This window comes from Rhea americana, unplaced genomic scaffold (genome assembly GCF_003343005.1).
Source record: "Rhea americana isolate MKP2758 unplaced genomic scaffold, rheAme1 scaffold_48, whole genome shotgun sequence".
Taxonomy (NCBI): domain Eukaryota; kingdom Metazoa; phylum Chordata; class Aves; order Rheiformes; family Rheidae; genus Rhea; species Rhea americana.
Window position 1 is genome coordinate 2,151,769 of NW_028186623.1, and position 24,220 is coordinate 2,175,988.

The following is a 24,220-nucleotide window of genomic DNA, read 5'->3' on the forward strand; positions in this document are numbered from 1 at the left end:
AAGTCACCTTCGCACGTGGGCCTGCCGGAGCAGCCCGGCCCCGTGCCGCCCCGGGCAGGACGGAGGCGGCTCCTCTGCCGCCCAGCGCGGCCTCGATGCTCTCCCATCGAATTCCCCCCGCGGGAGGACACGCCAGACCCAGATCCCGCTTCTTCCCCCCACGTCAGCCCTGCTCCGAGCTGCACGCCGAGAGATAGAGAGAGATAGAGAGAGAGAGGTAACAGCAGCCTCCGCGACCCCTAGAAAGCTGCCTGCAAGGTCCGAGACGTCTTGTTCGTAGAGGTATTTGAGTGCCCGCAGGGAGAGCGACCCTCCGCCAGCCGGGACCCGGCCCGCGGGGCTCCCGCTCGGCGGCTGCCCTCGTCTTCCCCCGTGGAAAGTAGCACCTATTTCAGCTGAAATTCCACTTGTTGCATTGAAAAAAAATAAAATAAAACAAACAAATAAAAAAAAAACAGAAGGGGGGGGGAAGCACATGCAAAACACACCCCTCAGCAAAGCCACCGCCAGGCACCAGCCCAGCTCTCGCAGCAGCTCTCGCGCCTCGATCCGTTCGGCGCCTGCCTCGAACGCCGAAGCGACAGCGAAGAGCAGCGGCGCCGGAGGCCGGGACGCCCCCCTCTCTCCCTTGGTACTGTATTGCTCAAACAGCACTAGGAATGGATACAAAAATAAAACAGCTATGTGACTTAGATATATATATTTTTATATATATATAGGTTTTTTGTATATATATATTTTTGTCTATTTATAGATGGATGGAGAAGCAGAGAAGCTGAAACACAATATAATGTAAAAATACTCTCTCTGCTCCGGCTATTTAGACTCTCTCTACCTCTGACAGCCTTTCTCATGCTGCACAGAAGTTTGATGCCTATTACTAAGGAATTGTTTTAAATATTTATTCCCTCCCCCCCTCTAAAATAGAAAGCAAATATTTGTATAATTTTATATACAATGCATTTTCAATATCATTTCTTTAGAGCTTCCTAGAGAAACTTGGGCTCGTTCCTCAGGCCTCCTTTTTTTTCTTATTTTTATTTTTTTTTTATTTTTAGGTGCTGGGTTGAGGAGAGGGAATATGAAATCAAAGGGGCTTTAAGACCACAGGGCTGACTTGCTCCAGGAAGAGGGGTTCCCCCTTTGCAGCCCTCCTGATGCCCTGATAACCTCAAGGGAGCTAGAACACAAGTCCTCCTGGAGAGAAGCTGCAATTTTAATGGAAAAGCAAAAAAAATCGGCTCCTCTCGGCTGCCAGCGGCCTCTTCCTCCCCCCAGGATCAACCTGCTCCAAGTCCGTGGCTGGTGCAAGCAGCGATGCCAGCCCCTCCGTACCACACTCCTTAAACTACCAAAAAATGACACCAAAGGTGAGGAAACATGATGTATCATGGTCCAGCAATGAGTTACATGCTGTGAATAAAGGAAAAAAAAAAAGAAAGAAAAAGAAAAGTAGGAAAAAAAGAAATCCAGTCCTGTGTAGCAGGGGTGGGGATGTCATGAAGGCCTGTGCCTYTCCATTTCCAAACCCTCCCTGGACGCTAGCTGCTCCCAACCCCTGCCTGGCTTTGCCCATCCCAATCCCCCCCCTCCACCAAGGCTCCAAAACACTCTCCCCTTGAGACAAACATCCCCTTTACATGCAAATATATTGGACTTCTGCATATGTGCCTTTGTCCTATGCTTCTCTATGTATTTATATAGCTCATATATACATTGCTTTTTACTCTGGTTCCTTGAGAAGATTTCCTCCCACAAAAAGCATCAACTCCGCCAGCTCTGGGCCATAGCGAGCCCAAGCAGGACGTGTAGAAATCTGTGAAGGCAGACTGCAAACAATCCACTCTCACAGGAAAACCACTCTGTAGCCTCCAAAAAATACCCYAAACAGAGAACTACAGCTGAAAACATGCTCTGAAACCAACCCAAAACTCAGAAATCCAAATTCTGCATCACTGCCTTAAGGATGAGGAGAAACCAAAACACCAGGCAGATTTTGTCCCAATAGAGACTGCAAGATCTGAGAAGCAGTTGGTCTAAAATGCATCCGTCCTGCCCAGAAACCATCAGACAAGGCTGCGGGACACCAACGCATGGCCATGCTTTGGTCTCCAATCCCTTCTCTTCCTTCACTTCTGCAACCCCAAGAACTCCGTAGGGCTTTACAGAAATCTATACATCTTCTTTCATTGCTGACAACAACCAGTTCTAAAACAGGTTTGCTCCCCGTGGGGCCTCTGAGACACGGCCACGTGCTTAGCTCAGCCAGAAGAGCTCTCTGCTTAATCACGGCTTAATAAATGAGTGCAAAAAGCCCTTCTCCCCCTCTGTGACGCCCCCCTCCCTGCTTGACAYCAGCTCCACTTGCTGCAAAAACCTGTCATTTAGACCAAGCCTAACGTGCTGAACACCACACACGAGGCTTGCTTTCTGCAAAGAAAACCCAAACATCTGTTTTCAGTCAAACACAATATACATCCCAAATTGTGAATAAACGTGACGGAAACAACAACCTGGCAAAACCAGCCTTGGTGAGCTGCACTGCCGAGTACAAGCCACATTTGGATAACGTAATCCCAGCTCCTTCGTCCGGCCTTCAGCAGCAGGGGGGACAAGGCTCCCCAGGAAGCAAGGAAGCACACAGTGGCCAGCTCCTGGAGCAGAGCACTAGCTCACACCAAATCATTTCAAAAGCACCTGCAGCTCCTCTGCAAAGCGCCCTTCACTCCCCCAATCACCCCAAAACCCTCAACACCCTTGGAGGTAGCGCAAAGTTGTTATTCCCATTTTGCAGATGGGGAAACTGAGGCGGAGAGCACAAGCAGCTTGCTTGAGGCGTCAGAGGAAACCATCGGCAGAGCTAGGAAATAATGTTGATTCCTGGCTCCCGGTCCCATTCTCCAAGCAGAGCAGTTAGCTTCATTTCATACACAATAACACGGTTTATCATACACACACTACCCATGCACAAGTCACCAAACAATTCCCTGCAATTTGTACAGGTATCCAAAGAAACCCCATCATATACAGTTATAAATACAATTATCTTCAGTCTTCCCTGAAAGCGCAGCTGACATCGAATCAACTGACACGGAGATAAACASTGGCTAAAAGCCACAGGTGACCCTGGACACACAGCAGCAGCGAATTTCACACCCTAGAAAAGCCATCCCTGACTCCCACAGACCCTTCCCRCTGCCCAGGAAGCTCAAGGCAGGGCGCGTTCTGCGCTGGGGGACGTCTGCACGCCGGCACGCTACTGCGGCACCCGCGCGAGGCTGCAAGCAGCTCTCCCACGCCACCGCAACGCCTCCAACCCCAGGCACGCGACGTCTACCCCAGGGAGGCGAATGCATCCCGCTGAGGGCTCCAGCCACTAATGCTTACGTGTCATGAGCCACTGGAGAGCTCAGCGTGACAACCCAACCCTGGCCTGCCCGCACGCGAGCTGCAGCTGGGAAGAGACCCTAGTGCTCTCGGCCCCCGGCTCTACAAAAATCCTGTCCTTCCACGTGCCTGCTGGTGCAGTTAAAGGCAGGCACAGAAACTGAGCCCTATATGCGAGCCCTAAATGCCCCTTCTCCCTCTCCTCCAATAACTTGCATTTTCAGTAATGTAAACATTGCAAAAACAAACCAAACATCAGTGGCTTTGCCAGGCAAATACACCTWAAAAATATTCGGCCCAAACTGCTCAACAGTTCCTGCTGGAAAACCACACCACACCTTGGTTTTACCCCACTGCTTTCAACTTGCCTGTGCAATTTCATCAGCACTGCTCTCCGTCTCCCAGGCCACATGGCATGCAACTTGCTGCAGGGAAAGTGCCTAACCTGAGAGCACCCAGACCTGCTYGTGGAGGGAAAATAATCCCTTCCATGGAGAGGACGAGATGGACTGCACCCTGCATCATCTATCTCTTTCTGCCTAGCAGCTTTCGAGGACCAAAGCAACTTGTCTAAATGAACATCCCTATCTGCAAATCCATATAAGTGTCCCTAATGTCTTCTCTCTGCCCCAGTTCAGGGCAGCTGGATCCTGCCTGTTTCTTTCCTGCCGGGCTGATGCTTGCCATACAAACCTGCAGCGAACAGCACCAGCCTAGGTCCACCTGCAGCCCCACTACCTGGCTACCACGAGAGCTGGCTGCGATAGCCCCAGTCACCACCTCAGAAATGCTAGCAGCAGCATGCAAAAGGAGCTGAAGCGTTCCCAGCTCAGCGACTTCTCGCATAGATGTGCCAGTGAGAAATACAGCTGCCCCGAGGGCCAAGGATCRTGTGGGTACCAGTTCACTGCACTGTTGCCCTTGGTGAAGCTCAAGAGCAATATCCCCACCTTAAGTGATGGCTCACAATCTTGGAGTATTTTTACCATCACAGCCTAGGACTTCCCAGAGGACCTTGTAAACACACCACGTTTGCATTGTGCAAGGAGGACTCATACATTTACAAGAACCGCCTACTTTGGACAAGCTTACAAAAGAAGCGAGTTTGGCCCAGGGAGATGAAGATAAAGATATATTTTTGCAGCATAAAAGAAAAAAAGAAAGCAGCAGCTGTGTTTGCAAACAACCAAAACRAAATGGAGTTCAAACAGGGATGAAATGGGGCATCATCTGACACAGCTTCAATGTCCCAGGTCCACAGGAAGAAAGAAGAAGCCCCCTGAAGAGCATGGAAATCAGAGGGTTGGGAGAAGCGAGGAAGTTGCCAAAGCAAAAGGAGAGATCATCTGCCAAAGCGGGGCCCAGCAACGAGGCAAGAGTCTATCGGAAGGTGACTTGGTCTAGCAGGGAACAGACAACCTTTTCTCCCTTCGTGGCCTGCTCCCCTTTGTCCAAATCGACTGACCATGACAGCAGCCACAACCAAGAAGATGGAGAAGAGGCTGTTGGAAGGAGTTAAGGATGGTTTAGGAAAGAGATTCTTCCATGAGGCGCCCTGGCAGGATTCCCCATTCCAGCATCATGGCAGGTACACAGCTGAAAGAGAGAGGGCTGCAGCTCCAGCCTCTAAAGGTCGAAGACCATGAAAAGCAGGGGGCCATCTGCTCAAAACACCTGCAAAAGGAAAACAAACTCTCAAAAGACTGAGCAAGCAAGCCAGCCCTCTGTCAACCTTCTCTGTGCTGAAAATCCTCTAGAGCTTAAGATGGGTCAGGGGCACGGTCCTGAGGTAGCAACCTCAAGAGCCTGAGGAGACCACCCTGCCCATACGAACAGCTACCGTACATAGCTCAGCAAGCACTCAAAAGAAAAAGCCTCCTGTCAGAGAGGTCTAGGAAACCACAGCAAGAGAGCGACGTCTGCRAGTCAGCTCTGGTACCGCCAGCCAGCATAACACCTACACATCTCCTCCCAGCGGGGCGCCACACCACACAGACAACAACACTTCCCTCTCCCCCCGCACAGCGCGGACATCACCTGTACATCAGAAGCAGGACACACAGCTTACGTCTGTACAGCACTAGCAGCTACGACAGGCGTGCGTGCTCACGCACATACACACGCTTGCACAACGGGAATCCTTCCAGACCAGCGGGGAGCTCTCCAGCCCAAGGCGCCTAGGAACATCTGGAGACAATATCTACATATAGCTCATCTCCTTCTCTGCTGCAACATCAGACATTTACTGGGACAGAAATTGGCCTCTCTTATGCCTATATCAGTAAGCTGAAGTTACACAGGCAGAGTTTTTCACTGCCAAGTGTGCAAAAGGTATTAAATCAATTCAGATCCAAGTGGATTCTAGGAAAAATCCCTAAAACACACTCAAATAAAAGAAATTGTCATACCATGAGCAAAGGTGAATTCTCACTCTGATAGCTGACAGTATTACACCAGGTCACTTATCATATACTTGAAGAAATGCCCTGATCCAGGCTTGAAAGAGAGAGGTGTTTCTAAGAGAGGCTCTCTCCTCCTAGAAACAATCCTGGCTTGCTCATGTTCTGAAGATCACCTAAATGAAGTTGTTAAAGCTTGAAAATATCTCATTATTGAATTAGAGGATTCTCTGTCAAGCGGTTTGAACCTAAGATAGGGCTTTGAGATTTGAAAGGATGCAGTTGTGTTCTGCTTTTAATTGCTGTAGGCTTCTGCACATCCTGCTCCCCAATGGAAGAGGAAGCAGAATCTCCTTCAGAAACAGAAATTTCTCAGAGTAAAAAAAAAATAAATTTCTACCTTAAATCTCTCTGGGAGCTTGGCTTGTTCACATTGTCAGGTCCCAACCATTCATTCTGGCCAAGCATCTGAGATCTTGCGCATTCCTCCAAACATCTAAGCCCTTCAAGGTTCAACCAGCAGCAACAGCAATAACCAAGGCAAACCACAATAAAGGCGAGATTGCAAAGAATCTCTTGGCAATTCTACCTGGGAATAAACAAAGGTTTTGTACGTAAATGGAGAGCCTGTGGCAAAAAAAAACTGCCTGCAGGCTCTTTGGATCTCCTGACACCACTTCTACAGTCTGAATCCTCTTAAAGCAAGAATATCCACGTGAAGTACTTGAGATTTTATTCCCAGGTAGACTGGAGGGTTTAGCACTTCACCACAGAGGAAGAATCGTGCAAACCTGGGTGCAGCGTTTGATTTTGCCACATTAGAAAAGAAACGTTTAAAGGTAGGGAATCACTTCGCAGTAACAGCACTCAGCATTTATTTAGCACTTCCTGTCTGTAGACATTGAAGTGCTTTACGAAAGTGCTTATTTATGACTTATCCCCATTTTACAGATGGGAGAACTGAGGCACAGAGAGGTTAAGTGACTTGCCCAAGGCCACGCAGTTAGATAGCGGAGGCAGAGCAGGAAAACAAGCCCAGGTGTCCTGACAGTTATTCCTTCAGCAGGCTATAGCTACCCTGCTAGAAAAGGCCTACATAAACCAGAAAAAGACCGGTTGATAAATGAATCTATCCTAAGTATTTTGAAGAGCAAATACATTCTGGTGAAGAGTTAGAACAGCATTACCAAGAGGGGAACAACAGATCTCCTCAGATGGAGCAAAGGGAGGCATAAAACCCAAAGCATGTGTCGTATCTAGCCTACAACATTGGGTTGGAGCACGAGAAAGAAGGGAGATACAGTGAAACCAGCAGCAACACATTTTAAATTGACACAGGACATTGGGCTTAATTTTCAGCAGTTGCTATAGGAAGCTGTCCATTCTTGATCCACAGAGCTGAGTATTTCCCAATTGCTCTTTTTCAGGATCAGCAAGCTGCCAGTGGAGCCTTTTGGGTCTTTTATGCAGTCAAACCCTGTTCATTTGCACACTGCATGCCTAAAACAGGGTCTTCCCATTTGGCAGTAAGGAGTAAAGATTACAAACACTGCTGTAGTAAGAAATTGCATTACTACACAGCACTGAAGATCACTTGCTAGTAATACACAGAGTGGCACCAGGAGTTAATCAAAACCACTCAAAGGTGACGAATTATACTTCGGGGGAAAACACCCTTGGACTAAAACAGACCCATACCTACGTATTTGCAAAGCCTTCAGTATGCGTTAACAAGGTTCAAATGCGTATGCACCAAACTGACTTCTCGCATCTCAGATGGATTTGAAGTTTGGGGAACTTTTTGTTTTTCCTTTCAGAGATAGATAAGGAAAGGTGTCACTGATTTTTGTTGCTGTTATATCCACATAAAAGGGGGCTGGGAAGGGGGAGGCAAAGAGATTTTCACAATTACAGCTTTCACGGGATTATTTGGTAACGTTTTATCAAAACCAGATCTGCAGGATTATCAGTTCCCGTCTGGCTTGTTAGTTCCTTGTGAATTAATTACACCCTGTGCCATTTAATTTATTCCAGTGATTCAGGGCCAGCTGTTCAACTCGGCAATTTCTATCTAAACGCACGCTGTAGAAACCAACGTCAAAATCTCCACCTATGCCTTTTAAGTCTAGAGATAATTTCCGAAACCGAGGTCGAGCATCTTGCTTCCCTCCCAGGGCTCGCGCCACCAGAGCCGTAATGGAAAAAAGCAGATGCGAGGAGCGCTGCGTCCCGCTGCCGTGGCGGCCACCCTCCCTGGCGCGAGAGGGGCCGAGACGTCCCTCCCCGAGGAGCCCCCCGGCTCGTTCCTGTACCAATTGCCCGAAAGCCGCCGGGCTCGCGGGAAGCAGCCCCGGCGAGGCCAGCCAGCCACCCGGCCGCGCGCCCCACGCCCGAGGGGTGATGGCCGCGGCCCAGCCGTCCCCCYTCCTGCGGCACGCGGGTCGGCCGCGGACTCTCGGCTCCCTCCTCCCCCTCCTTTTTAACCTTCTGGGGCAGGCGCTAGGCTAAAGCAAAGTGGCGTGCCCGCCGGAGTCGTCGTGGTCCACGCTGTTGAGAATCGCTGTCTGGTCTTCAGGGAGCTGCCGGTGACAGAGGTCATCTTTGAGCGCCGAGAGGCGGGCGAAGGGGTCCTGACGAGGGTGTCTCTTCTTCTTGCGGAGGCAGACAGCTTCGTCAGGCCACAGTACCTGAGAGCTGGGAAGTTGCTGAACCTGGGAGGCAGAACCATCTGGGGAGGAGAAGGGAAGGAGAGAAGGGAGATGGACGAGACCCAGCATCCTTCCGCAGCACCGGGAGCGGACGCAGTGCTTCGTGCACCGTAAAATAGAAATYACGTCAAGCCTGGCCCTGGAACCACTCACTTTCAACTTCACAGGAGCACCCCAAACCTTGCTGCTTGGTGGAGGCTTGAGCAGGGAGGAGAGTTTTTGGAAGGACTAAGCAGAGAGGGTGTTTGCAAGGGAGGCAGCAGAAAGTCACCTCAGGCATAGGGGAGAAAGGAGGAAGAGTCAGGAAAGGGACCTGACAGCACAAGAAGCATGTTGGGAATCAGGAARCAAAATCAGCAGTCAAGAAAATAATGAAAAAAAATCAGCAGAGATGGATACTTGACAGATGTTAAGGTGGGGAAGGAGCGGTTTCACTCAAAGGCCAGGGCAGATCACAGGGGAAGGGAGTGCCGACAAGTCACAGCAGCGCACCCCAGCTAGGCAGGTGCTCGGCGAGGGGAGCCAGTCCCACAAGGACACGGGTGACAAAACCAGGCGCTGGCTGAGAGCACAGAGACCCCCAAGCCAGAGCCTCCTGGGACCTGCATGAGCTCTGCCCCCAGGAGAGAGGAACAGGGAACATCCATGCCCACATGGATGGGGAACTAGTTGGGGACCTCAGGGTCCTCGGACTCACTGGATTGTTTTCTGGATTTCGAGGAGCCCTTGGATGACTTTTTGGGCTTCTTTATCCGCTGGTATTTCAGAGCTTCGAGCCTCTCAGGTGCAGCAGCGTCCCGGGACGGAGATGGACGTTTTCTAGAAAGGAAAAGCAGACACGTGCCATCAGTGGCTCTCAGCCACACTYGGGCCTGAAGACATCTCTCGGGGCGAGGGTCGGCCAACCCCAACCAGCTCTGCCGTGGAAAAGGAAAAGGTGAGAAAGCCTGGGCTGAGGAGCACGGTCAGCCCCACGTGCCGGAGCAGAACGCAGCGCCGAAGGACACGAGCGGCTGGGGCTTTGCGGGCTGCTGCAGCCGCCTGCCCCCTCCCGCGCGCCCAGGCTCCTCCGCCGCGGCGCACGGGGACGAGCGCAGCCGCCGGCTGCAGAGTGCGGCTCTGGCTCCCACCGTTCCTGCAAACAAAATCCGACGCCTGCTGGAGGAATCGCCCGGGGAGGAATCGCAAGAGCCATGCGAGAGCGCAATGGGCACCCCAGCTCATCCTCTCTGCAACCCCAACACCGTGAAACAAAAAGAATGGGGCAGATCCTATGTCCGATAAGGCTTTTCTGGGAAGTCATGGGAAACCCCCTTGGGATGGACAGAGAAGGCAGGACAGGCAGCAGCAGTACGACAGCCCCCCGGCTGGAGCTGTGCGTACCCCGGTTCTGACGACACTGGCCCGACAAACACCACGGAGACAGGGATCGGATCCTCCCCGTCCCCACTCCCGCGGTGGGAAACAGGGCACACGACAGACAGGGACACGAAGGGCACACGCCRACACAGCGGGGGCGGCCAAGTCCGAGATCCCTGCTACAAGCAGCAACAGAAATGCAACGCTAAGGGAGCTTCCATTTCTTAACGCTTAAATGCTGGGCATTGGGTTTTCTTGCCCTGTAGGATAGGGCTTACCGTGACTTCAAAATGAAAACATTGACGAGGTTTTATTATGAGGAATGGGGAGGGCATTTGCAAAGGGATTTTTCCAGCAGGAGAGTCAGCAGCTATAAATTGTTTCTCAGACTTATTCCCTGAGTAGCTCTTCTACAAGAATCTGCTCAAGGTTAAATGGTTTCCCCTTTGCAAAGTTTTTTTTTTTTTTTTTTTTTTTTAAGAAAAAAAAAGAACTGTTATCCTCCATTGAACCGTTCTTTTCTGTCCAAGGATGGGAAAGCTGTGACTGCCATAGAGAACAGGACAGCAGAGGAAGGCATTTTCCTTGGGAGAGAAGTTGGTCCAGTTCTCGCCTACATCCTATCATCCCCCCTCTGGCCACTTTCCCGTTTCCTTCCCCCTCCTCATTTTACTTTCATGTCTCTAAATTGCACAAATACACAACCCCATAGAGGCAGAAGTCTGAGTAAAGACAGCTAAGGCTTTCTATAATTACCTGCAAGGAATTTTAGTCTTCACAGAGCAACCTGCACACAGGTTGGGAAATATCCACCAAACACCTTTCATTACAACAAAACCAACACTTGAACTTAAGGCTCCAGAGAGGAAAGTCTGGAGATTTAAACCAGTGCGCTTCCAACACAGTCTGCGCTTGCCCTGTCCTACCTCCCCCAAAAGACACTACTTCTGGTCTCACAACTCAGTCACTGGAGACTAGCAACCAAACCTTCTCAAAATAGCTATGTTGTGATATAACAGCAATTCCTGCATCTTCAGGCTTTTACGGTTCTGGTAGGGTTCATCAAGTGCCTGCCCATCCCTTCCCCCTACTCATAGTCCGGGGGATCAAAGACTCCTCCTGAAGCACCTCCGGAGGCAGCACACGGCTGACTACGCTTTGAGAGCTACCTCCAGTGGAAAGCAGGGCAATGCTCTTCCTCCGCTGGCAGTTTCCAAGCTAGCTGCCAGCAAGAAGCATGTAAATGGCACGTCCCACTTCTCAGCTCACTTACAGAATTAGAGACGGACTTAACAGGAACAGGAATTGAGCCCGTGTCTTCCGGCCTGCACATTAATCAGAAACTGTCTTCTGAACAGGCTCATTTCTATCTGAACATGYGGCGTTATTCTTCTGTCCACGTTTCACTGCTCTTTGGGTTATTCAGTAATGGTCCAAGAGCCGTTTTAACAGCAAATAACCATGATGGGCTCAAGAAAGAGCAGCATGACAAAAAGCTGAATTGAAAGCGGTGAGAGCGCCATGTTATAAGTCTGCTACAAGTACAGAAGTAAAGCGTTTTCATCTTTCCTCATTTAGAAACCATTGTGGACAAGAACGTAAATGGTAATGGCCACTGGAAAGATGACTGCGACAAGAATACCAGCTATTCCACTGCCCACCAAAACAGAAACTACCAAAGGGCCAGAACTTCATGAGCTGTGCCTGCAAACAGAAGAAGGCATCAGTAACGGCATTATGGAACAGCAAACAGTCCTAACAAACAGAAAAGCCACAAAACACAGCACTCYTCTTCAACTCTGAGTTGACCTAATCCAGACACCGGGGTCTGCAACAGCTGCCATCTGTGTGAGGCACGGGACCCTGCATACCACAAGCCCATCACAAGCCAGCCAGGACGGACAAGTCAAGGACTTGACTGACAGGAGGTGATGTTGGTGCATTCAAATTCTTGCTTTGTCATCTTGTCTATAAGCAAGCTATGACCTGTTCAACATTAAAAAAAGGGCTGCATTGCTCCCAGGCAGGAGCAGCTCAGACAAGGAGAGTGCGGGCAGCTTGAATTCCGGGCTTCAGCGCATCCAGCAGCAGAGGACAACCTCAGCTCTATCTTCAGTCAGTTTGGAGAGACATTTCATTTTGCTTTGGTCGCAGGTGCAGCCTCTACATCACTAAATATATGCAGAAGGTCCTAGGCTTTCCTCTGTGAGTCTCTCTGCGTGCCATTAAATATCATCGCTGAGAGCACAGCTTGAGAGCAACACTTTCAATCTGAGATCCCAAGTGGCTATTAGAGGAGCAGAYACTTAAGCTAGAGTGGTACAAGTGAAGGGCTCCCAAGGGTTTTCCTCCTTAAGGAGTAAAGGGGGGTTGTTTTTGAAGAAGTGTGTGATTACTAAGCTTCTCAGTTCTGTTATCAGCACTAGAATGCAAGAAAAGAGTAGCATAATTTGATTAAGCAGCTGGGTACAGCAGATGCAATGGAAGCCCAAAAAGCAGGGTATAAAAATCCCCTTTCATGTTTCCCATTAAAACAGAGACATTAAGGCATGGATGTTCCTGGAGAGCCTCTGCTCCAGCTCCCAGCCATGCAGCACATCAGCAGATGAAGCACCTCATTAGATAAGCCGGTAGTCCTGTTGGCTTGATCCTAGGGAGAATTTTTCCTTGTAGGAAAGACTAGATTGAAGCAGAGGAACTGCTGGCTTTTAAATGTCTCTTTCCCAAGGCCTGATCTCCCAAGCGCAAACAGCCTCTAAGTGAGATCAGTGGCTTTGGAGGCTCTGGGTGATAGCACCACCGTGGCACTGTCCCATCTGCACCACAGACTGGCACCAACGCTGTGCCTCCCTGCACCCCGACACACAACAGCTCACAGAGCCGACCCGCGGCGGCAAGTTCAATTCTACACTTGCAGCTATTTTGTCCACTTTATACCCAGCAAATACATATTTGCAGTCYCGGTCCGTTGCCTGTGGAGCTTTGTTTGCCAAGCTGGAGACCCCAAGGAGCTCAGCAAGCACGCTGCAGTCTAGCCCCATCAGCGTCTGCTTGCCACCACCCACGCCCCCAGGCAACTTCACTCATACTATTAAATCGTGACTTGTAAAAAGCTCTTGCTATTTCCATTCTTTCTTCCCCCTCTAAGAAGATGCTACTAACTGTGGCATGTTGACAAAATTAGACAGATTTACGCAAGGGATTATGAGGAAATTGCCTGAAGCTCATTTCTACTAGTTCTCTGTAATTGGGCTTGTATTTATATACACAAATATAAACACTGAGCACACTGAACCCATGTGTCACTATAAATACTGTCTGACCTCTGGCAAGGAAGAGATACAGCGGAGGACGAAATGATGCTTCTCACCAGCCAAGTTTTATCTGCTCTACCCACCCTTTATTTCATTAAAGGGCCTTATTCTTCCAAATTAATTTTTATTTTAAACCTAAGCAAAGCCTCTTCCGGCCCCCAGAGTTAGCATTTTGGACAGCTGCCTATGCTTGAGAAATATCTTCAACACAAACAGAGGAGAGGTTCAGGGATGCAGATGAACTTGTTTTAGAGCCTTCAGCTTAGCACCAAGCAAAGGAGTTTGAAGAAAAGTGCAAGTAACTTTCTGATGTGAGCCTTTTGCAGGCCTCTACAAAACATCCAGTAATTAAGTTTTCCTTGAGTCTTTAGAGGACAACCCTTCTCAATGAGCAAGAGTCTGAACTACACGAGCAAACAGTTACTGAAGAGAACACAATGGTGCTGGGGGACTTCAGAGAGCAGCAGGGCCTGAGATGGGAAGGGAGGGATCTAGTGAAGAAGAGCAAGTTACACCAGCTGTGTGCCTTGCAGCTCCCTCTCCTCAGCTGAGCTGCAACAAGTGTTTCCCGTATTCACGATGGGGAAGGGCTAAAGGACCAGCTYCACCAGCCCCAGCCAACAGATGCTTCTCCGTTACTCCTCTTCAAATTTCTTTCCAGGCATGAAGCAAAGGATGAAATGGARAAGGCCCAAGGAAGCATCACTACCTCTCTTTGCCCCAAAGCAGAAACCCACTGAAAGAATGAGCCACAAGACTGGAGGGCACAATATAGATATTTCACCTCGTGGAGGGAGGTCTCCTCAACACCAAGTTCCCCGTCTCCTTCTCCCCTTGAGTCAAGGTAGCAAAATCCAGGAATTGCTTACAGATCTAAGCATCTGCTTGGACATCTCCAGAGCCTCCAGAGTCCCAGCCAGGCTCCTTTGACCCTTCATTCTCCTTAGATGAACAGGTGAATTTGCCTACACAAGGCTCTTTCCAAATCTCAAATCCTGCGCCCRCTACAGAGACGTCGATGATGCCATGAGGCTTTTTCCAAGAGCARGAATTCCCCCTAGGCCCCGAGGCAGAGCCGGCTACTGCCTCCATCCCAGTGGATGCTGCCGGTACGCAACCGGGAATTGCTTGAGCTCCTTCRGCGCCAAATGTGCTAGAAAGACACAGCGGTCACCGCCCCTTCCCCGAGAGCACAGCGCTGTCGCYGAGGCACCATGGCCACAATGAGAGGAAGGAGCTGGTAACAGCAGGGAGCACAACCCTTCTACAGGTCTGCAGACAACACAACTCATCTGCACAACGGACTTCACCATGCTGACAGGAGAGGGACAGGGAGGAGAGAGGGCAGGGGAAAGAGGGCTGGAGTGGAGAGAGGGGAATACAGTCACAGGGAAGGGCAGGGGGCAAGGAGGGAGAAAAATGAAAAAAAACAGGAGTGAGAAAATAAGTAAATCAAAAAGATTGAAAAAAATAAAAAATAATAATTCAAGGAAAAAAACGCACTCAGACAAGAGGACTCACAACTTCTCCAAGCCGGAGGAGGCATGAAACACATGCAGAGGATCAGCACATGGACAGTCTTTAAAGGGGAACCTGTTTGTTTTCAAGATGGGAGCAAGGGGTGCTCCTCCTCCTGCATGCACGGAGCCGACAGCCCGTTGTCACTACGCCACATCCAAGCCCGTGCGCTCTGGCCATTGGCAGCACTGCCCCGGCAAGAGGGAGCCGGGGCAGCCAGCCGGCTCGGGGCAGCCTACGATGCCAAGGATCGCAGGTGCTGGTTGCCTTGTCTGTGGTTTTTGGGTTTCCCCTTTGCAGGGAGACAACATCCTCTTCCTTATCTAGTGATGCATAACGGCCCACTACATCCCATAGGAAAGAAAGGGAAAATTGCTAGTACTGATTTGGTAATTGCATAATTTATCCCTGCTTTTCAAAAAAGCCACCTGCTCTCCACCCAGCAAAAGCAGCCGCGCGACAGCCTGCCCACTCCTGGCACCTGGACACACCAATGATCGCAGCGCGGAGCAAGCTCCCCATGCGAGTTACACCTCTGCACKCCTTACTGCAGCTGCCACAAAAGCTTGGAAACTGCCTTTCCCTCTTCTCCTCTCAGCTTTTATTACTGCAGTATAGAAATCTGGTTGGTCTGCTATAAAAACCCTGTGCTCTGCATTCACTGACAATTTTATGACCCCTCAAATCATAAAGAAATTACTTGGCTGGGCTCTTTACAGGATGCCTCACTTATTAGAGCAAGATTTATTCTCTTCGTGGCTTCCCTTTTTGGGATAATGACTCTGGAGATGCTGCCTGCAACTCCAACCTCACACAGCATCACAGGATTCCCYAGCAGCATCTCTGAGCAGGATGCACCATTGCTCCTCAGCAAATGTCCTGCAGTGCAATACCATCCTGCCCCTTCCTCTTCTGTTCCTAATGTCATCAGCCCACCGCTTCCATCACCTGAGACAGGCGCAAGCTAGTATCTGTACAAGAATGTATCCAAGGTCTGTTCAGAGACAATGCCCAACTCCAATGTGAGCTCATATGGACCTGTGCTGTGCTAAAGCAATACTTCCCCTCAGCTCTGGAGCCCTTCCAGAGCAGGGAAGCACCATGAGAAAAGGAGAAAAACTACAATCAAGGCCTTGCTGAGGGCTTCCCCACTTCCTTGGAAATCTGACATGGCCCAGCTCGCTTCCACAGGCTTGGCACTACCTTTGCTCCTTGTGGGACATCCTGCCCTGGGCCTGACATAAGAAAACAGAGGAAGAAGGTGGCCAAGTGCTCAAGAGATCAAACTGACCAGGTATTGTCAGTTTCTCCCAAGAGGATGGCAGGAAGGACAGCGCCCCAGGACATGGTCCACCCGTGGACCAAATGTTCCAAACCTGCTCCCATCTCTGTGTCCCCCATCGTTCTCACTTGAGTCAACCCTCAACCTCACACTGACCCACTGCCTTCCTCCTCTCATCCTCTTCTGCTCTCCTCACCCTAGGACAACTCGACATGAGCTGGAGAAATATCATTCTCTTGGAAACATCTACCTGATTTYATTGGGCAACTCATCTCCCTCTCATGGGGCACTCTTCCAGTTCAACAAGGCTCCTCAGGCTGTTAGGGCAGTACCAGCTGGAACCTTGACTCTTCCCATCCACAGTAGCAAGTGCAACTTCATAGAAGACCAGTCCCAAAAAGCCTTGAGTACTGGAGGCCCCAGAAACAGTCACATCTGCAATACCATGTCTCTTTTATAGTCTGTCCGACAGTCATATCGATCAGAGTTCTTGCTGTCTGGGGTTGGGAACGAGGGTTGGGAATGATTAAGATCTTGCCTGGCTTTAGCAATCACAGTGAGAGGGGAAAGAAAATTCGTTGCTTATAAGTCCTAGTTACTCCATTCCAGTTCCAGGGATGCCTCTGTGGCCAGCTAGGAAAATGTCCTCACCAAGAGAACCACTGGAAGATGTTTCCTTGGGGCGTTTTTTCGAGAGCTGTTTAATTACAGTTGGGTCAGAAGAGGTCTTACAGGATTTCCCTGAGGAGTATCTCAGAGAGGGAGTGCTTTTACTGYAGCTGCACTCACCATAGTTTACAGTGAAGATAAAACATCTCACCAGTGGTCTCCAACTGTAGTTACACTACTGCAAACTATAGAAATGCATCTTGGGAAAAAAAAAAAAAAGACTTCTCTTTTTTTTTTTTTTWTAATCTAAAAATATTGARAARAAAATAGATCCAACTACTGATGGAAGTTAAAGTCTCTACTTCTTGGAATAGAGTTGGAGACTTATTTTGGAGCCCTAGTCCAAAAGTACCATTTGTGGCTGACTTCARGCAGAGGTTGACTATTCTGCCTCACCCAGTGTGCACAGCCATGAACCCTTCCTTGTTCAGGTGAGCTGGGAAATCCAAAACTATTTCTCTCAACAAAAACATTCCTTGATACCTTTCCCCTTGAGCTTCACAAGCTCGGCCAGGGCTGAGGGTGCAAGGTACCATGGTCCTTCAGGGAAGGAAGCAAATGCAGCGAGATTAGAGCTACCTGCCTGAGCTCACGGTGCACAGCACACCTGTGGCAGAGATGAGCAATGTGCCTGAAGCCCAACCACATYATGCCAGCACACTGGGCACGGGGAGCAGCAGGACACAAGTAGCCTGTGCTCCCATGCCTGTCTCACCCCCAAGGACACAGGTGCTACCCCCAGTCTCTCCAGCCACATTGCCTCCCCAAAGGCACACGGACAGTGACGTGCTGCTGAGAGGGGAAACCCAAAAGCCACAGAGACTGTGTGTATAAAGGTGTACCCTACAGTTTTAGGATTCCTTATTCCCCTTTAAAGGAAGAGATGGTATTGGAGAAGCCCCTTCCATGTCCCCTCTCATGCCCCACTCCCAGCCACCCTCCGCAGCACCCACACCATCCTTTCGGACATGGATCACCCTTACCTATTGAGCTGAGGAGAAGCTTGTCTCGACAACACTGCCCAGATAGCTGAGATTAATCAAAAACAAAGCAGTTATCAACACCCGCAAGGAGCCGAGCTCCGCAACACATCAGCACGTCAAAAACTCCAAAGGAAAAGGAGGGAAAGAAACCAAAACACAAACGAAACAAGTCTGGAGAAGAAAGGGGGAAAGAAACAGAAAAGAAAGGAAAAGAAATAATAGTAATCAACAAAGCGAATGAATACACTGCATAAAAGCACAGACAACAGTGCTCTAACACAGATCGGTCCTGTGACTGTCCTGCACCTGGAACTCATCAGGGTGCCCTGGCTCAGAGACYGGCTGGAGACAGGAATCCACATCCACGTGCACGTTTAGAGAGATGGGTGTCTGTGTGGTCAAAAAGCCACGCAGATCTCGTTCAGGTCCTCTCCCTCCCCCATCCTTGGCCCCACGCAGCCCGGCTCCGGGCGCCCCGCAGCCAGCAGTGCCAAAGGGCTCCAGGGATTTCTAAGGCCTTAACGCTTCCAGGTACCAGAGAGCGGGAGTGAAATGCGGAGGGCGCTGCGGGGTGAAACGCCTGCCTCCCGCCCCCACCGCGCCTCTTCTCCATCGGCCTCCGACCGCGCCGGCCCCGCGGGGCTCGGCCACCGGCTCGCGGGCAGCCCCGCGCTGAGCGGCAGCGTGCCGCCGGCGGGCCAACGCCTCGACTCCTCTCCTCCACCAGCCGCGGGGTTAAGCCCCAACTACACAACAAGCCAAAATGAAGCGAGACGAGAGGATGGAACGGAAGCACGGCTACAGGATCTAAGGTGCTGCGAAAGACGGAGGGAAAGAAAAATACAGAGAGAGAGAAAGACGCTTTGCCTGGAGCAACCCTGGTACCTGGAAAACCAGCCGCTACAGTCTAGTGCAGCCACATCCCTCTTTAGGGCAGGATCTGAGCATGCCGGCAGCTTCCTGATCTCCGTTGGTTTTTTGCTTTTTGTTTTTTTTTTTCCTCCTCTCTTTACATGCTGCTGGTGTGGCTAAGTCCTTGATCTCTCTCCCTGCCCGCGTCCTGGGGCTGCAGCATCCCTTTTGCAGATGAGGCGGCAAGGTGACTTTTATAGCTGTTTCTGTCATGCATTAAAGCTCTCTAGACTCCGCGGGAAGAAGGAGCAGAAGGAAGACAAGGAGGCACAACGGCCCTAACGTTCGAAGAAAGCCAAGAGCCAGCAACTAGAAGAGGAAACAACCACCAGTAACACCAGGACACTTACCTACGCAAGCACAGGGGCCGGGCCCAGCACCTAGGTCTTTGCCAACCTAGTAGACGGCCCGTATCCCAYGTCACCGAGGCTCCCAGCGACTGGTCGGGGAGGTGGAACGGAGTAACGCGCCGCGAACGCGAGGAAGGTCATCTGCCTAGGTAAGCTGCTCGGGCAGCAACGCCCTCAGCGAGGGCCATGCAACCTGCACCTGTGGCACGAGCCTCTGCCGAGCCGCATCCTAGCGAAGCCCGCGGGATGCCATCTCCAAAAGGGATGCTGCAGCATATCCAGACAAACCCTATGAGTTCGGTTGATGATGGTGGGGAGGGAGTTGGAGGGAGCAGGTGAGGCAGGGTGGGGGAAGCCAGGAGGGGGCTGAGGGGACTAGAGGTTGCCCACACTTACCCTGAAGTGGCTACCGTTGTCGGTGTAGGCTCCGGTTTGAGAATCTCCTCACTAGCCCTCTTCGGAGAGGGAATTTCTCCAAAAACATCCACGGTGTCCACGGGCACGGAGGAGCCCTGGGAGCCAGAATAGCCAGTGGCTAGAGAGGTGAAGGCCGTGGTGGGTCGGTAGCTGGGGCTCTCTCCCCGGCTGCTCGGAGCAGGGGATCCCGTCGACGGCGTGGACTTGCGGGAGAAGCTGACTGCCGCGGGGGGCTGCAGGGTGATCTCTGACACCTCAGCCTGCTGGATGAGGCCCGGCCGTGGCCGGGCACGGGCGGTCAGCTCCGGGGAGCTGTTGCGGGAGCTGAGGGGGCTTTGGGTCAGAGGAGAAAGCCTCGAAGGTTGTAGCACCACCTGATGTAAACTGGGCTCAGCCCTCCTGACTTGCCGAGGGCTGGGCCGAGGTCTGGGTTGGGGCTCATACCACCTGGTGTCCAGGCTGAATGTGCTTGTGCCGCTGTGGCCGACTGACTCGGACGGTTCGTGGTAAGGCAACACGGGTATGCCCATACCTTGACTGGTATGTCTTAGCTGCCCTTGACTCCCCATAGGTTGCATAGGTTTGTCCTGCCATTTGGTGGTGGTGGGCACAGAAGGTTGGCTCCTGCCGGGTGACTTGCCAGTCCAACTCTTTGGTGCCTCCAGGGGCAGGATGCCCGGGTAGGACGCGGGGACCTGGAGGGAGGACGGGGGCGGCCCCCGAGGAAGACAGGCCGTGGGCTGRGCGCTCTCGGCCACGTCGCACTGCTGGAGCTGCTGGGGGAACACCGCGGGGGACGCCTCCAGGCCGCCRAAGGGAAACTCGGCCCTGCCCCAGGGCTCAGGGGACCGGCCCCCTGTGGGGGTCTGGGCGAGGGGCAGCGTGCTGTTGGAAGCATTCTCCCCGTTCTCCTCGGGGATAGTGGGGTGTCCGAAGGGCCCCTCGGGGTGCAGAGGCGGGGAGGACATGACAGAGCTCAGTGGGCTGATTTCCGGCATGTAGAAGGGCGGTGGGTCCACCTCCCCGGGGCTGCTGCTGCTGAGGTAACCGTAAAACTGGCCGTGGTGGAAAGCCCGGGGGGCTGGCGGTCGGGCCTGGCCGGTGGCCTGCAGGTGGCTCTCGAGGGTGCCGGTGCCCTCCAAGGCCCGGTGGAACCGGGGACTGTATGCTGGTGGCTGAAGGTAGGACTCCTGGCTGGAAGAGAGAGGGGTGAGCTGGGATTTGAGGGCCGTGACGGAGGCAGGGACGACGGGGTCGTCGTTCTCCTCATCCGACTGCCGGAATTCGGGGTACATGTCCGTCTCCTCCACGAACGGGAAGCCCTCAATCCGGCGTGTCTTCAGAGAGGGCTCCATCTCCGCCGGGTCCATCACGAAGCGGCCATCCGGCCCGCGGCTGATGAGTTCAATGGGAGTCGTGGCCTCGGCTTCGGCCTCAGCCTTGGAGACGCTGTACTTCTTGCTGCTAATGGCCCTCTTGGTCTTCTTGTAAAGGGACAGTTCCTTCTCCTTGCTGGGGCTCAGCATCCTCTTGGCCTGYGGGCCTTGGTCATCGGAGGACTCTGAAGGGGGACGGAGCGTGCGGATGCTCTCGGGACTCACCTTGCCGGAAGACAACCTGGACCACAGAGAAAAACCAAGAAAGGGGATGGTCACAGGGAGGAGACAAAAGTTATTGCAGCCCAGAAGAACTGCTGGATTGAAGTCCAGCTGGATCCAGAAAACATGTTATCAGCACTCAAAAGAGGAACTGCTGGAAGAAATTCAGCTGGGGACTATTAAGATGGCAGAACCTTGCCTGCTCTAACACAGCCCAGCAGGCCAAGAAAAGCAAGTGAGAGAGGAGTCAGAAGCACTGCACATCTCCAACTCCTCCAGGACTCGGCAGAGCTCAGCACACCTCCACATCCCTCTAAGCCAGGCGGTTCGCTCCAGAGCCTTGCAATGAGCTCCACGGCCCCAGCAGGACAAAAGAAAGATCCAGAGCTCACTTCCCACTCCTTTAAGCTTTCTACGTTCACTTGAGGTATCCAGGCCTGAGAAAGCCCCAGAGACGGGGGACTTATTTCTAGCACTTCAGAGGAACGTATTCCTCTGAGGAAAACAGTCCCTCCTGCAGAATTCTGCATCTCCCTTAGAGAAGCGGACAGRATTTGAAACCAACATTTTCCTCATCCTGAACTCTCAAATGTAAGGCTGAGAGCCTGAAAAGGGAGAAAAGAGGCAGGGGGAGACAGCATCAAAACAGTCCACTCATCCCTATTTAGAAAGCATCAGACAAACAGGATTAAAGGCAAAACGTAGCAGATTCAACAGAGATGATGTGGGCATGGTCATTTGAGTGTAGTAGAAGAACTGGAAAAAAGCAGGATTAAAAGCCACCAGCACTGGGACATTTTGCAAAGGCCAAGGAGCCAAAGCTTGATGTGTTCAGATCTCTCATTCTTGTACTTAGACTGGGAAGATGCTCCCGCTGCTGAGCGGTTCTTTCTCATCAACACACTTAAGTAGTTTTGATGGGATCTGTAAGAATCTGTGGCTAGTATGGAACAATAACCCACAATCTTCAGGTAAATACAGAAAGAGGCTCAAGTGGGGAACTCTTCATTGGAAGAGAAAAAAAAAAAGCATTTAAGATGAATTTCCCAAGACAAAACAGAGCAAAAAGAGAATGATTCAGAACTACAATGAACTTGCACAAAGGACTGCTTGCAGAAGGCTAATCCTGCTCCTATGGAACAACATAGCTTGTTGTGTAATTTACTTTGACTTCTCATCAAGTCCAGCTCTGGACAACTTGTACAATTCCACAGGGTTGAGTCTTAATTTAAACATTGTTGTATTTGTCCCTGCTGCCTTCTGCTCCAAAGGCAGTTTGTCTCTTGCAAATTACTTTGTTCCCAGAAGACTAGGGAACAGAGAAAACAAATCATCAGAAGCAATAAAACAAGGTCAGATATTTCCATTTGACCTTTACAACAACTGCAGAAGGAGGCACCTCCAAACTGCTTGAACCACCACAAGTTGGTGCCACATCTAAAAAATACTTACGGGGACTCCAAACTCTTCCTGCAGTGGGTTATCGAGAGAGGAGGGTCTGGAAAAGAATAAAAAGGGGAAAGAAGAGAGAACGCTAAGGAGGCGCAACAAGACAGAGACAGACAAACTTAACATCAAAACACAAAAGACGACACTCAACAAGAGGCCAAGTTTTCATTGCTCCAGTGCTTTAATGGTTACTGACAACAAATAACTCCAGTCACAGTTTCCTATTAATCCTGTTGTCACAATCTCACACACTAGAGATGAAAAAAGTTGATTCCTCTACCCTCGCCAGCTCCCCAGCCATGTGAACTTGTTGCACTTCTCCCTACTGGGCTCTCCTGCGAGGCTGGTTCCAGTCCCAGTTCTATTTAACTGGAGTGGTGAGGTCTCCTTTGTGGGGGTCCTTCTATAGTATAATGCAGCAGGTCAGACTACATGGTCCATGTAAAACCAGTGCTCTGAGCAGTTGCTCCCATGGGCCCTCAGAAGGAGGTGACTTGCATGCCAAGGTCTAGAGGACCTTGGGGAGGTAAACCATCTGCATAAAGTTTCACTCCCTCCTCTGGCCAAGACAGAGATCACCCCAGCCCTAAAACCCTCGGGTCTAGGAGATATCACCATGTAAGGGAGCTCCCTTGGAAATCCCAGGCTAGAGTTTCTCTGTTGCCTCTTCACCCACCCTTCCTCTCCCACTCCCGAACACGGATGCTTTCAGTCACAGCTGAAGGATGAAGTTAGGGCTTCACCTGAAGACGTGCATGGATGGAAGAAGAGACAAACAGGGAAGAACATTACCACCACAATGCAATTTGGGACAAGGGGAAAAAAAAGGAGGAGATGGAAAGGACACTGAGAACACCGCCCATAGGCTCACCTTTCTTGCGCTTGAGTTTCCGTTTGCGTTGCTTGTTGACGAAGCAGGCAGCAAGTGTGCTGAAGAGGATGGCAGCAGCCAGGAAGCAGATTGTGGCAACTATGCCAGCCAGCACCGGGCGGGCTAAACCTTCTTCTGTCAGGTCAGGCGGAGGGAATATGTCTGGATAGAAAAAGCCAGGTGTTACACAAACACACGCATACACCCCTGCCTGCTGCTTTCCYCTCAGGTCCCCACTACAGTTCATCAGGCAAAGCTGTCTTGATGCAAGACAGCTCACTCATTGCTGGTACTGGGAATGACCAGCTTGAAGCAAAAGACTCTGCTTCAGACCCAGCCCATGGAGAGAGGCCAGTCTACATTGCTGCAGACCAAAGACAAGTGATTTAGTGACCTCCCAYGAGGCAAACCTTTCATCTCAATTGATGAATAGGGAAGTGCCCCCAGCACACAACTTGCTTTTGGCAGGCTACAGGTTCAATAACCCACCATGGCTCAGGCTGCAGCCCCAGAAGGCTTTTTCTCTGTGCGTCTCAACACAAAAYATCTTAACTCTTCAGTGACAATTGGATCAAACCAGCACCCAGGCCCCCAAATTTTCATTACATCACCTCACTAACCATGAGCAGATCTGAAACGCTATTTGCAGATGCAAAGGCTGTCTTTGAGGCCAGCCTAGCTCCCATGAGCAGAACTGCCCCCACCACCCATTTGCACACTGGGGTCAGCAAGCATTCACCTGGCACAGTCACTAGCCTTCAGCCTCAGGCAGCAGCAGCTGATGCAGGACAAGGACGCACACAAGCCCCACGGGTGCCGCCTCTGTGTACGAGCACTGTCAAATCCCATCAAAACAATTGTGCAAGAGGAATCGGCTTTCAGAAAGCAGGCAAGCACGCAGCCTGCAGCACGCAGTTTCTGCACGGTGCCAGCACCACTTGGGGGCAGAGAGAGACTGTTTTATTCCTGCGCACAGCAGAGCTGGGTGGTTCTGCAGCTTCTCA

The 24,220-nt window shown here is 51.2% G+C and overlaps 1 protein-coding gene across 1 annotated transcript in view; it reads right to left on the reverse strand.

Annotated features, from left to right (window-relative positions):
* Nucleotides 1-8,246: 8,246 nt before the first annotated feature.
* IGSF9B (immunoglobulin superfamily member 9B) overlaps nucleotides 8,247-24,220 on the reverse strand; it is a 51,171-nt gene continuing 35,197 nt past the window's right edge. Inside the window, exons 16-20 of the mRNA XM_085316790.1 lie at nucleotides 23,217-23,378; nucleotides 22,349-22,394; nucleotides 19,278-20,915; nucleotides 9,192-9,313; nucleotides 8,247-8,514 (exon numbers count right to left, since the gene is read on the reverse strand). Of these exons, the coding sequence (XP_085172916.1) occupies nucleotides 8,291-8,514; nucleotides 9,192-9,313; nucleotides 19,278-20,915; nucleotides 22,349-22,394; nucleotides 23,217-23,378 (2,192 nt within the window). The 3' untranslated portion in view covers nucleotides 8,247-8,290. The remainder of the gene's footprint in view (nucleotides 8,515-9,191; nucleotides 9,314-19,277; nucleotides 20,916-22,348; nucleotides 22,395-23,216; nucleotides 23,379-24,220) is intronic.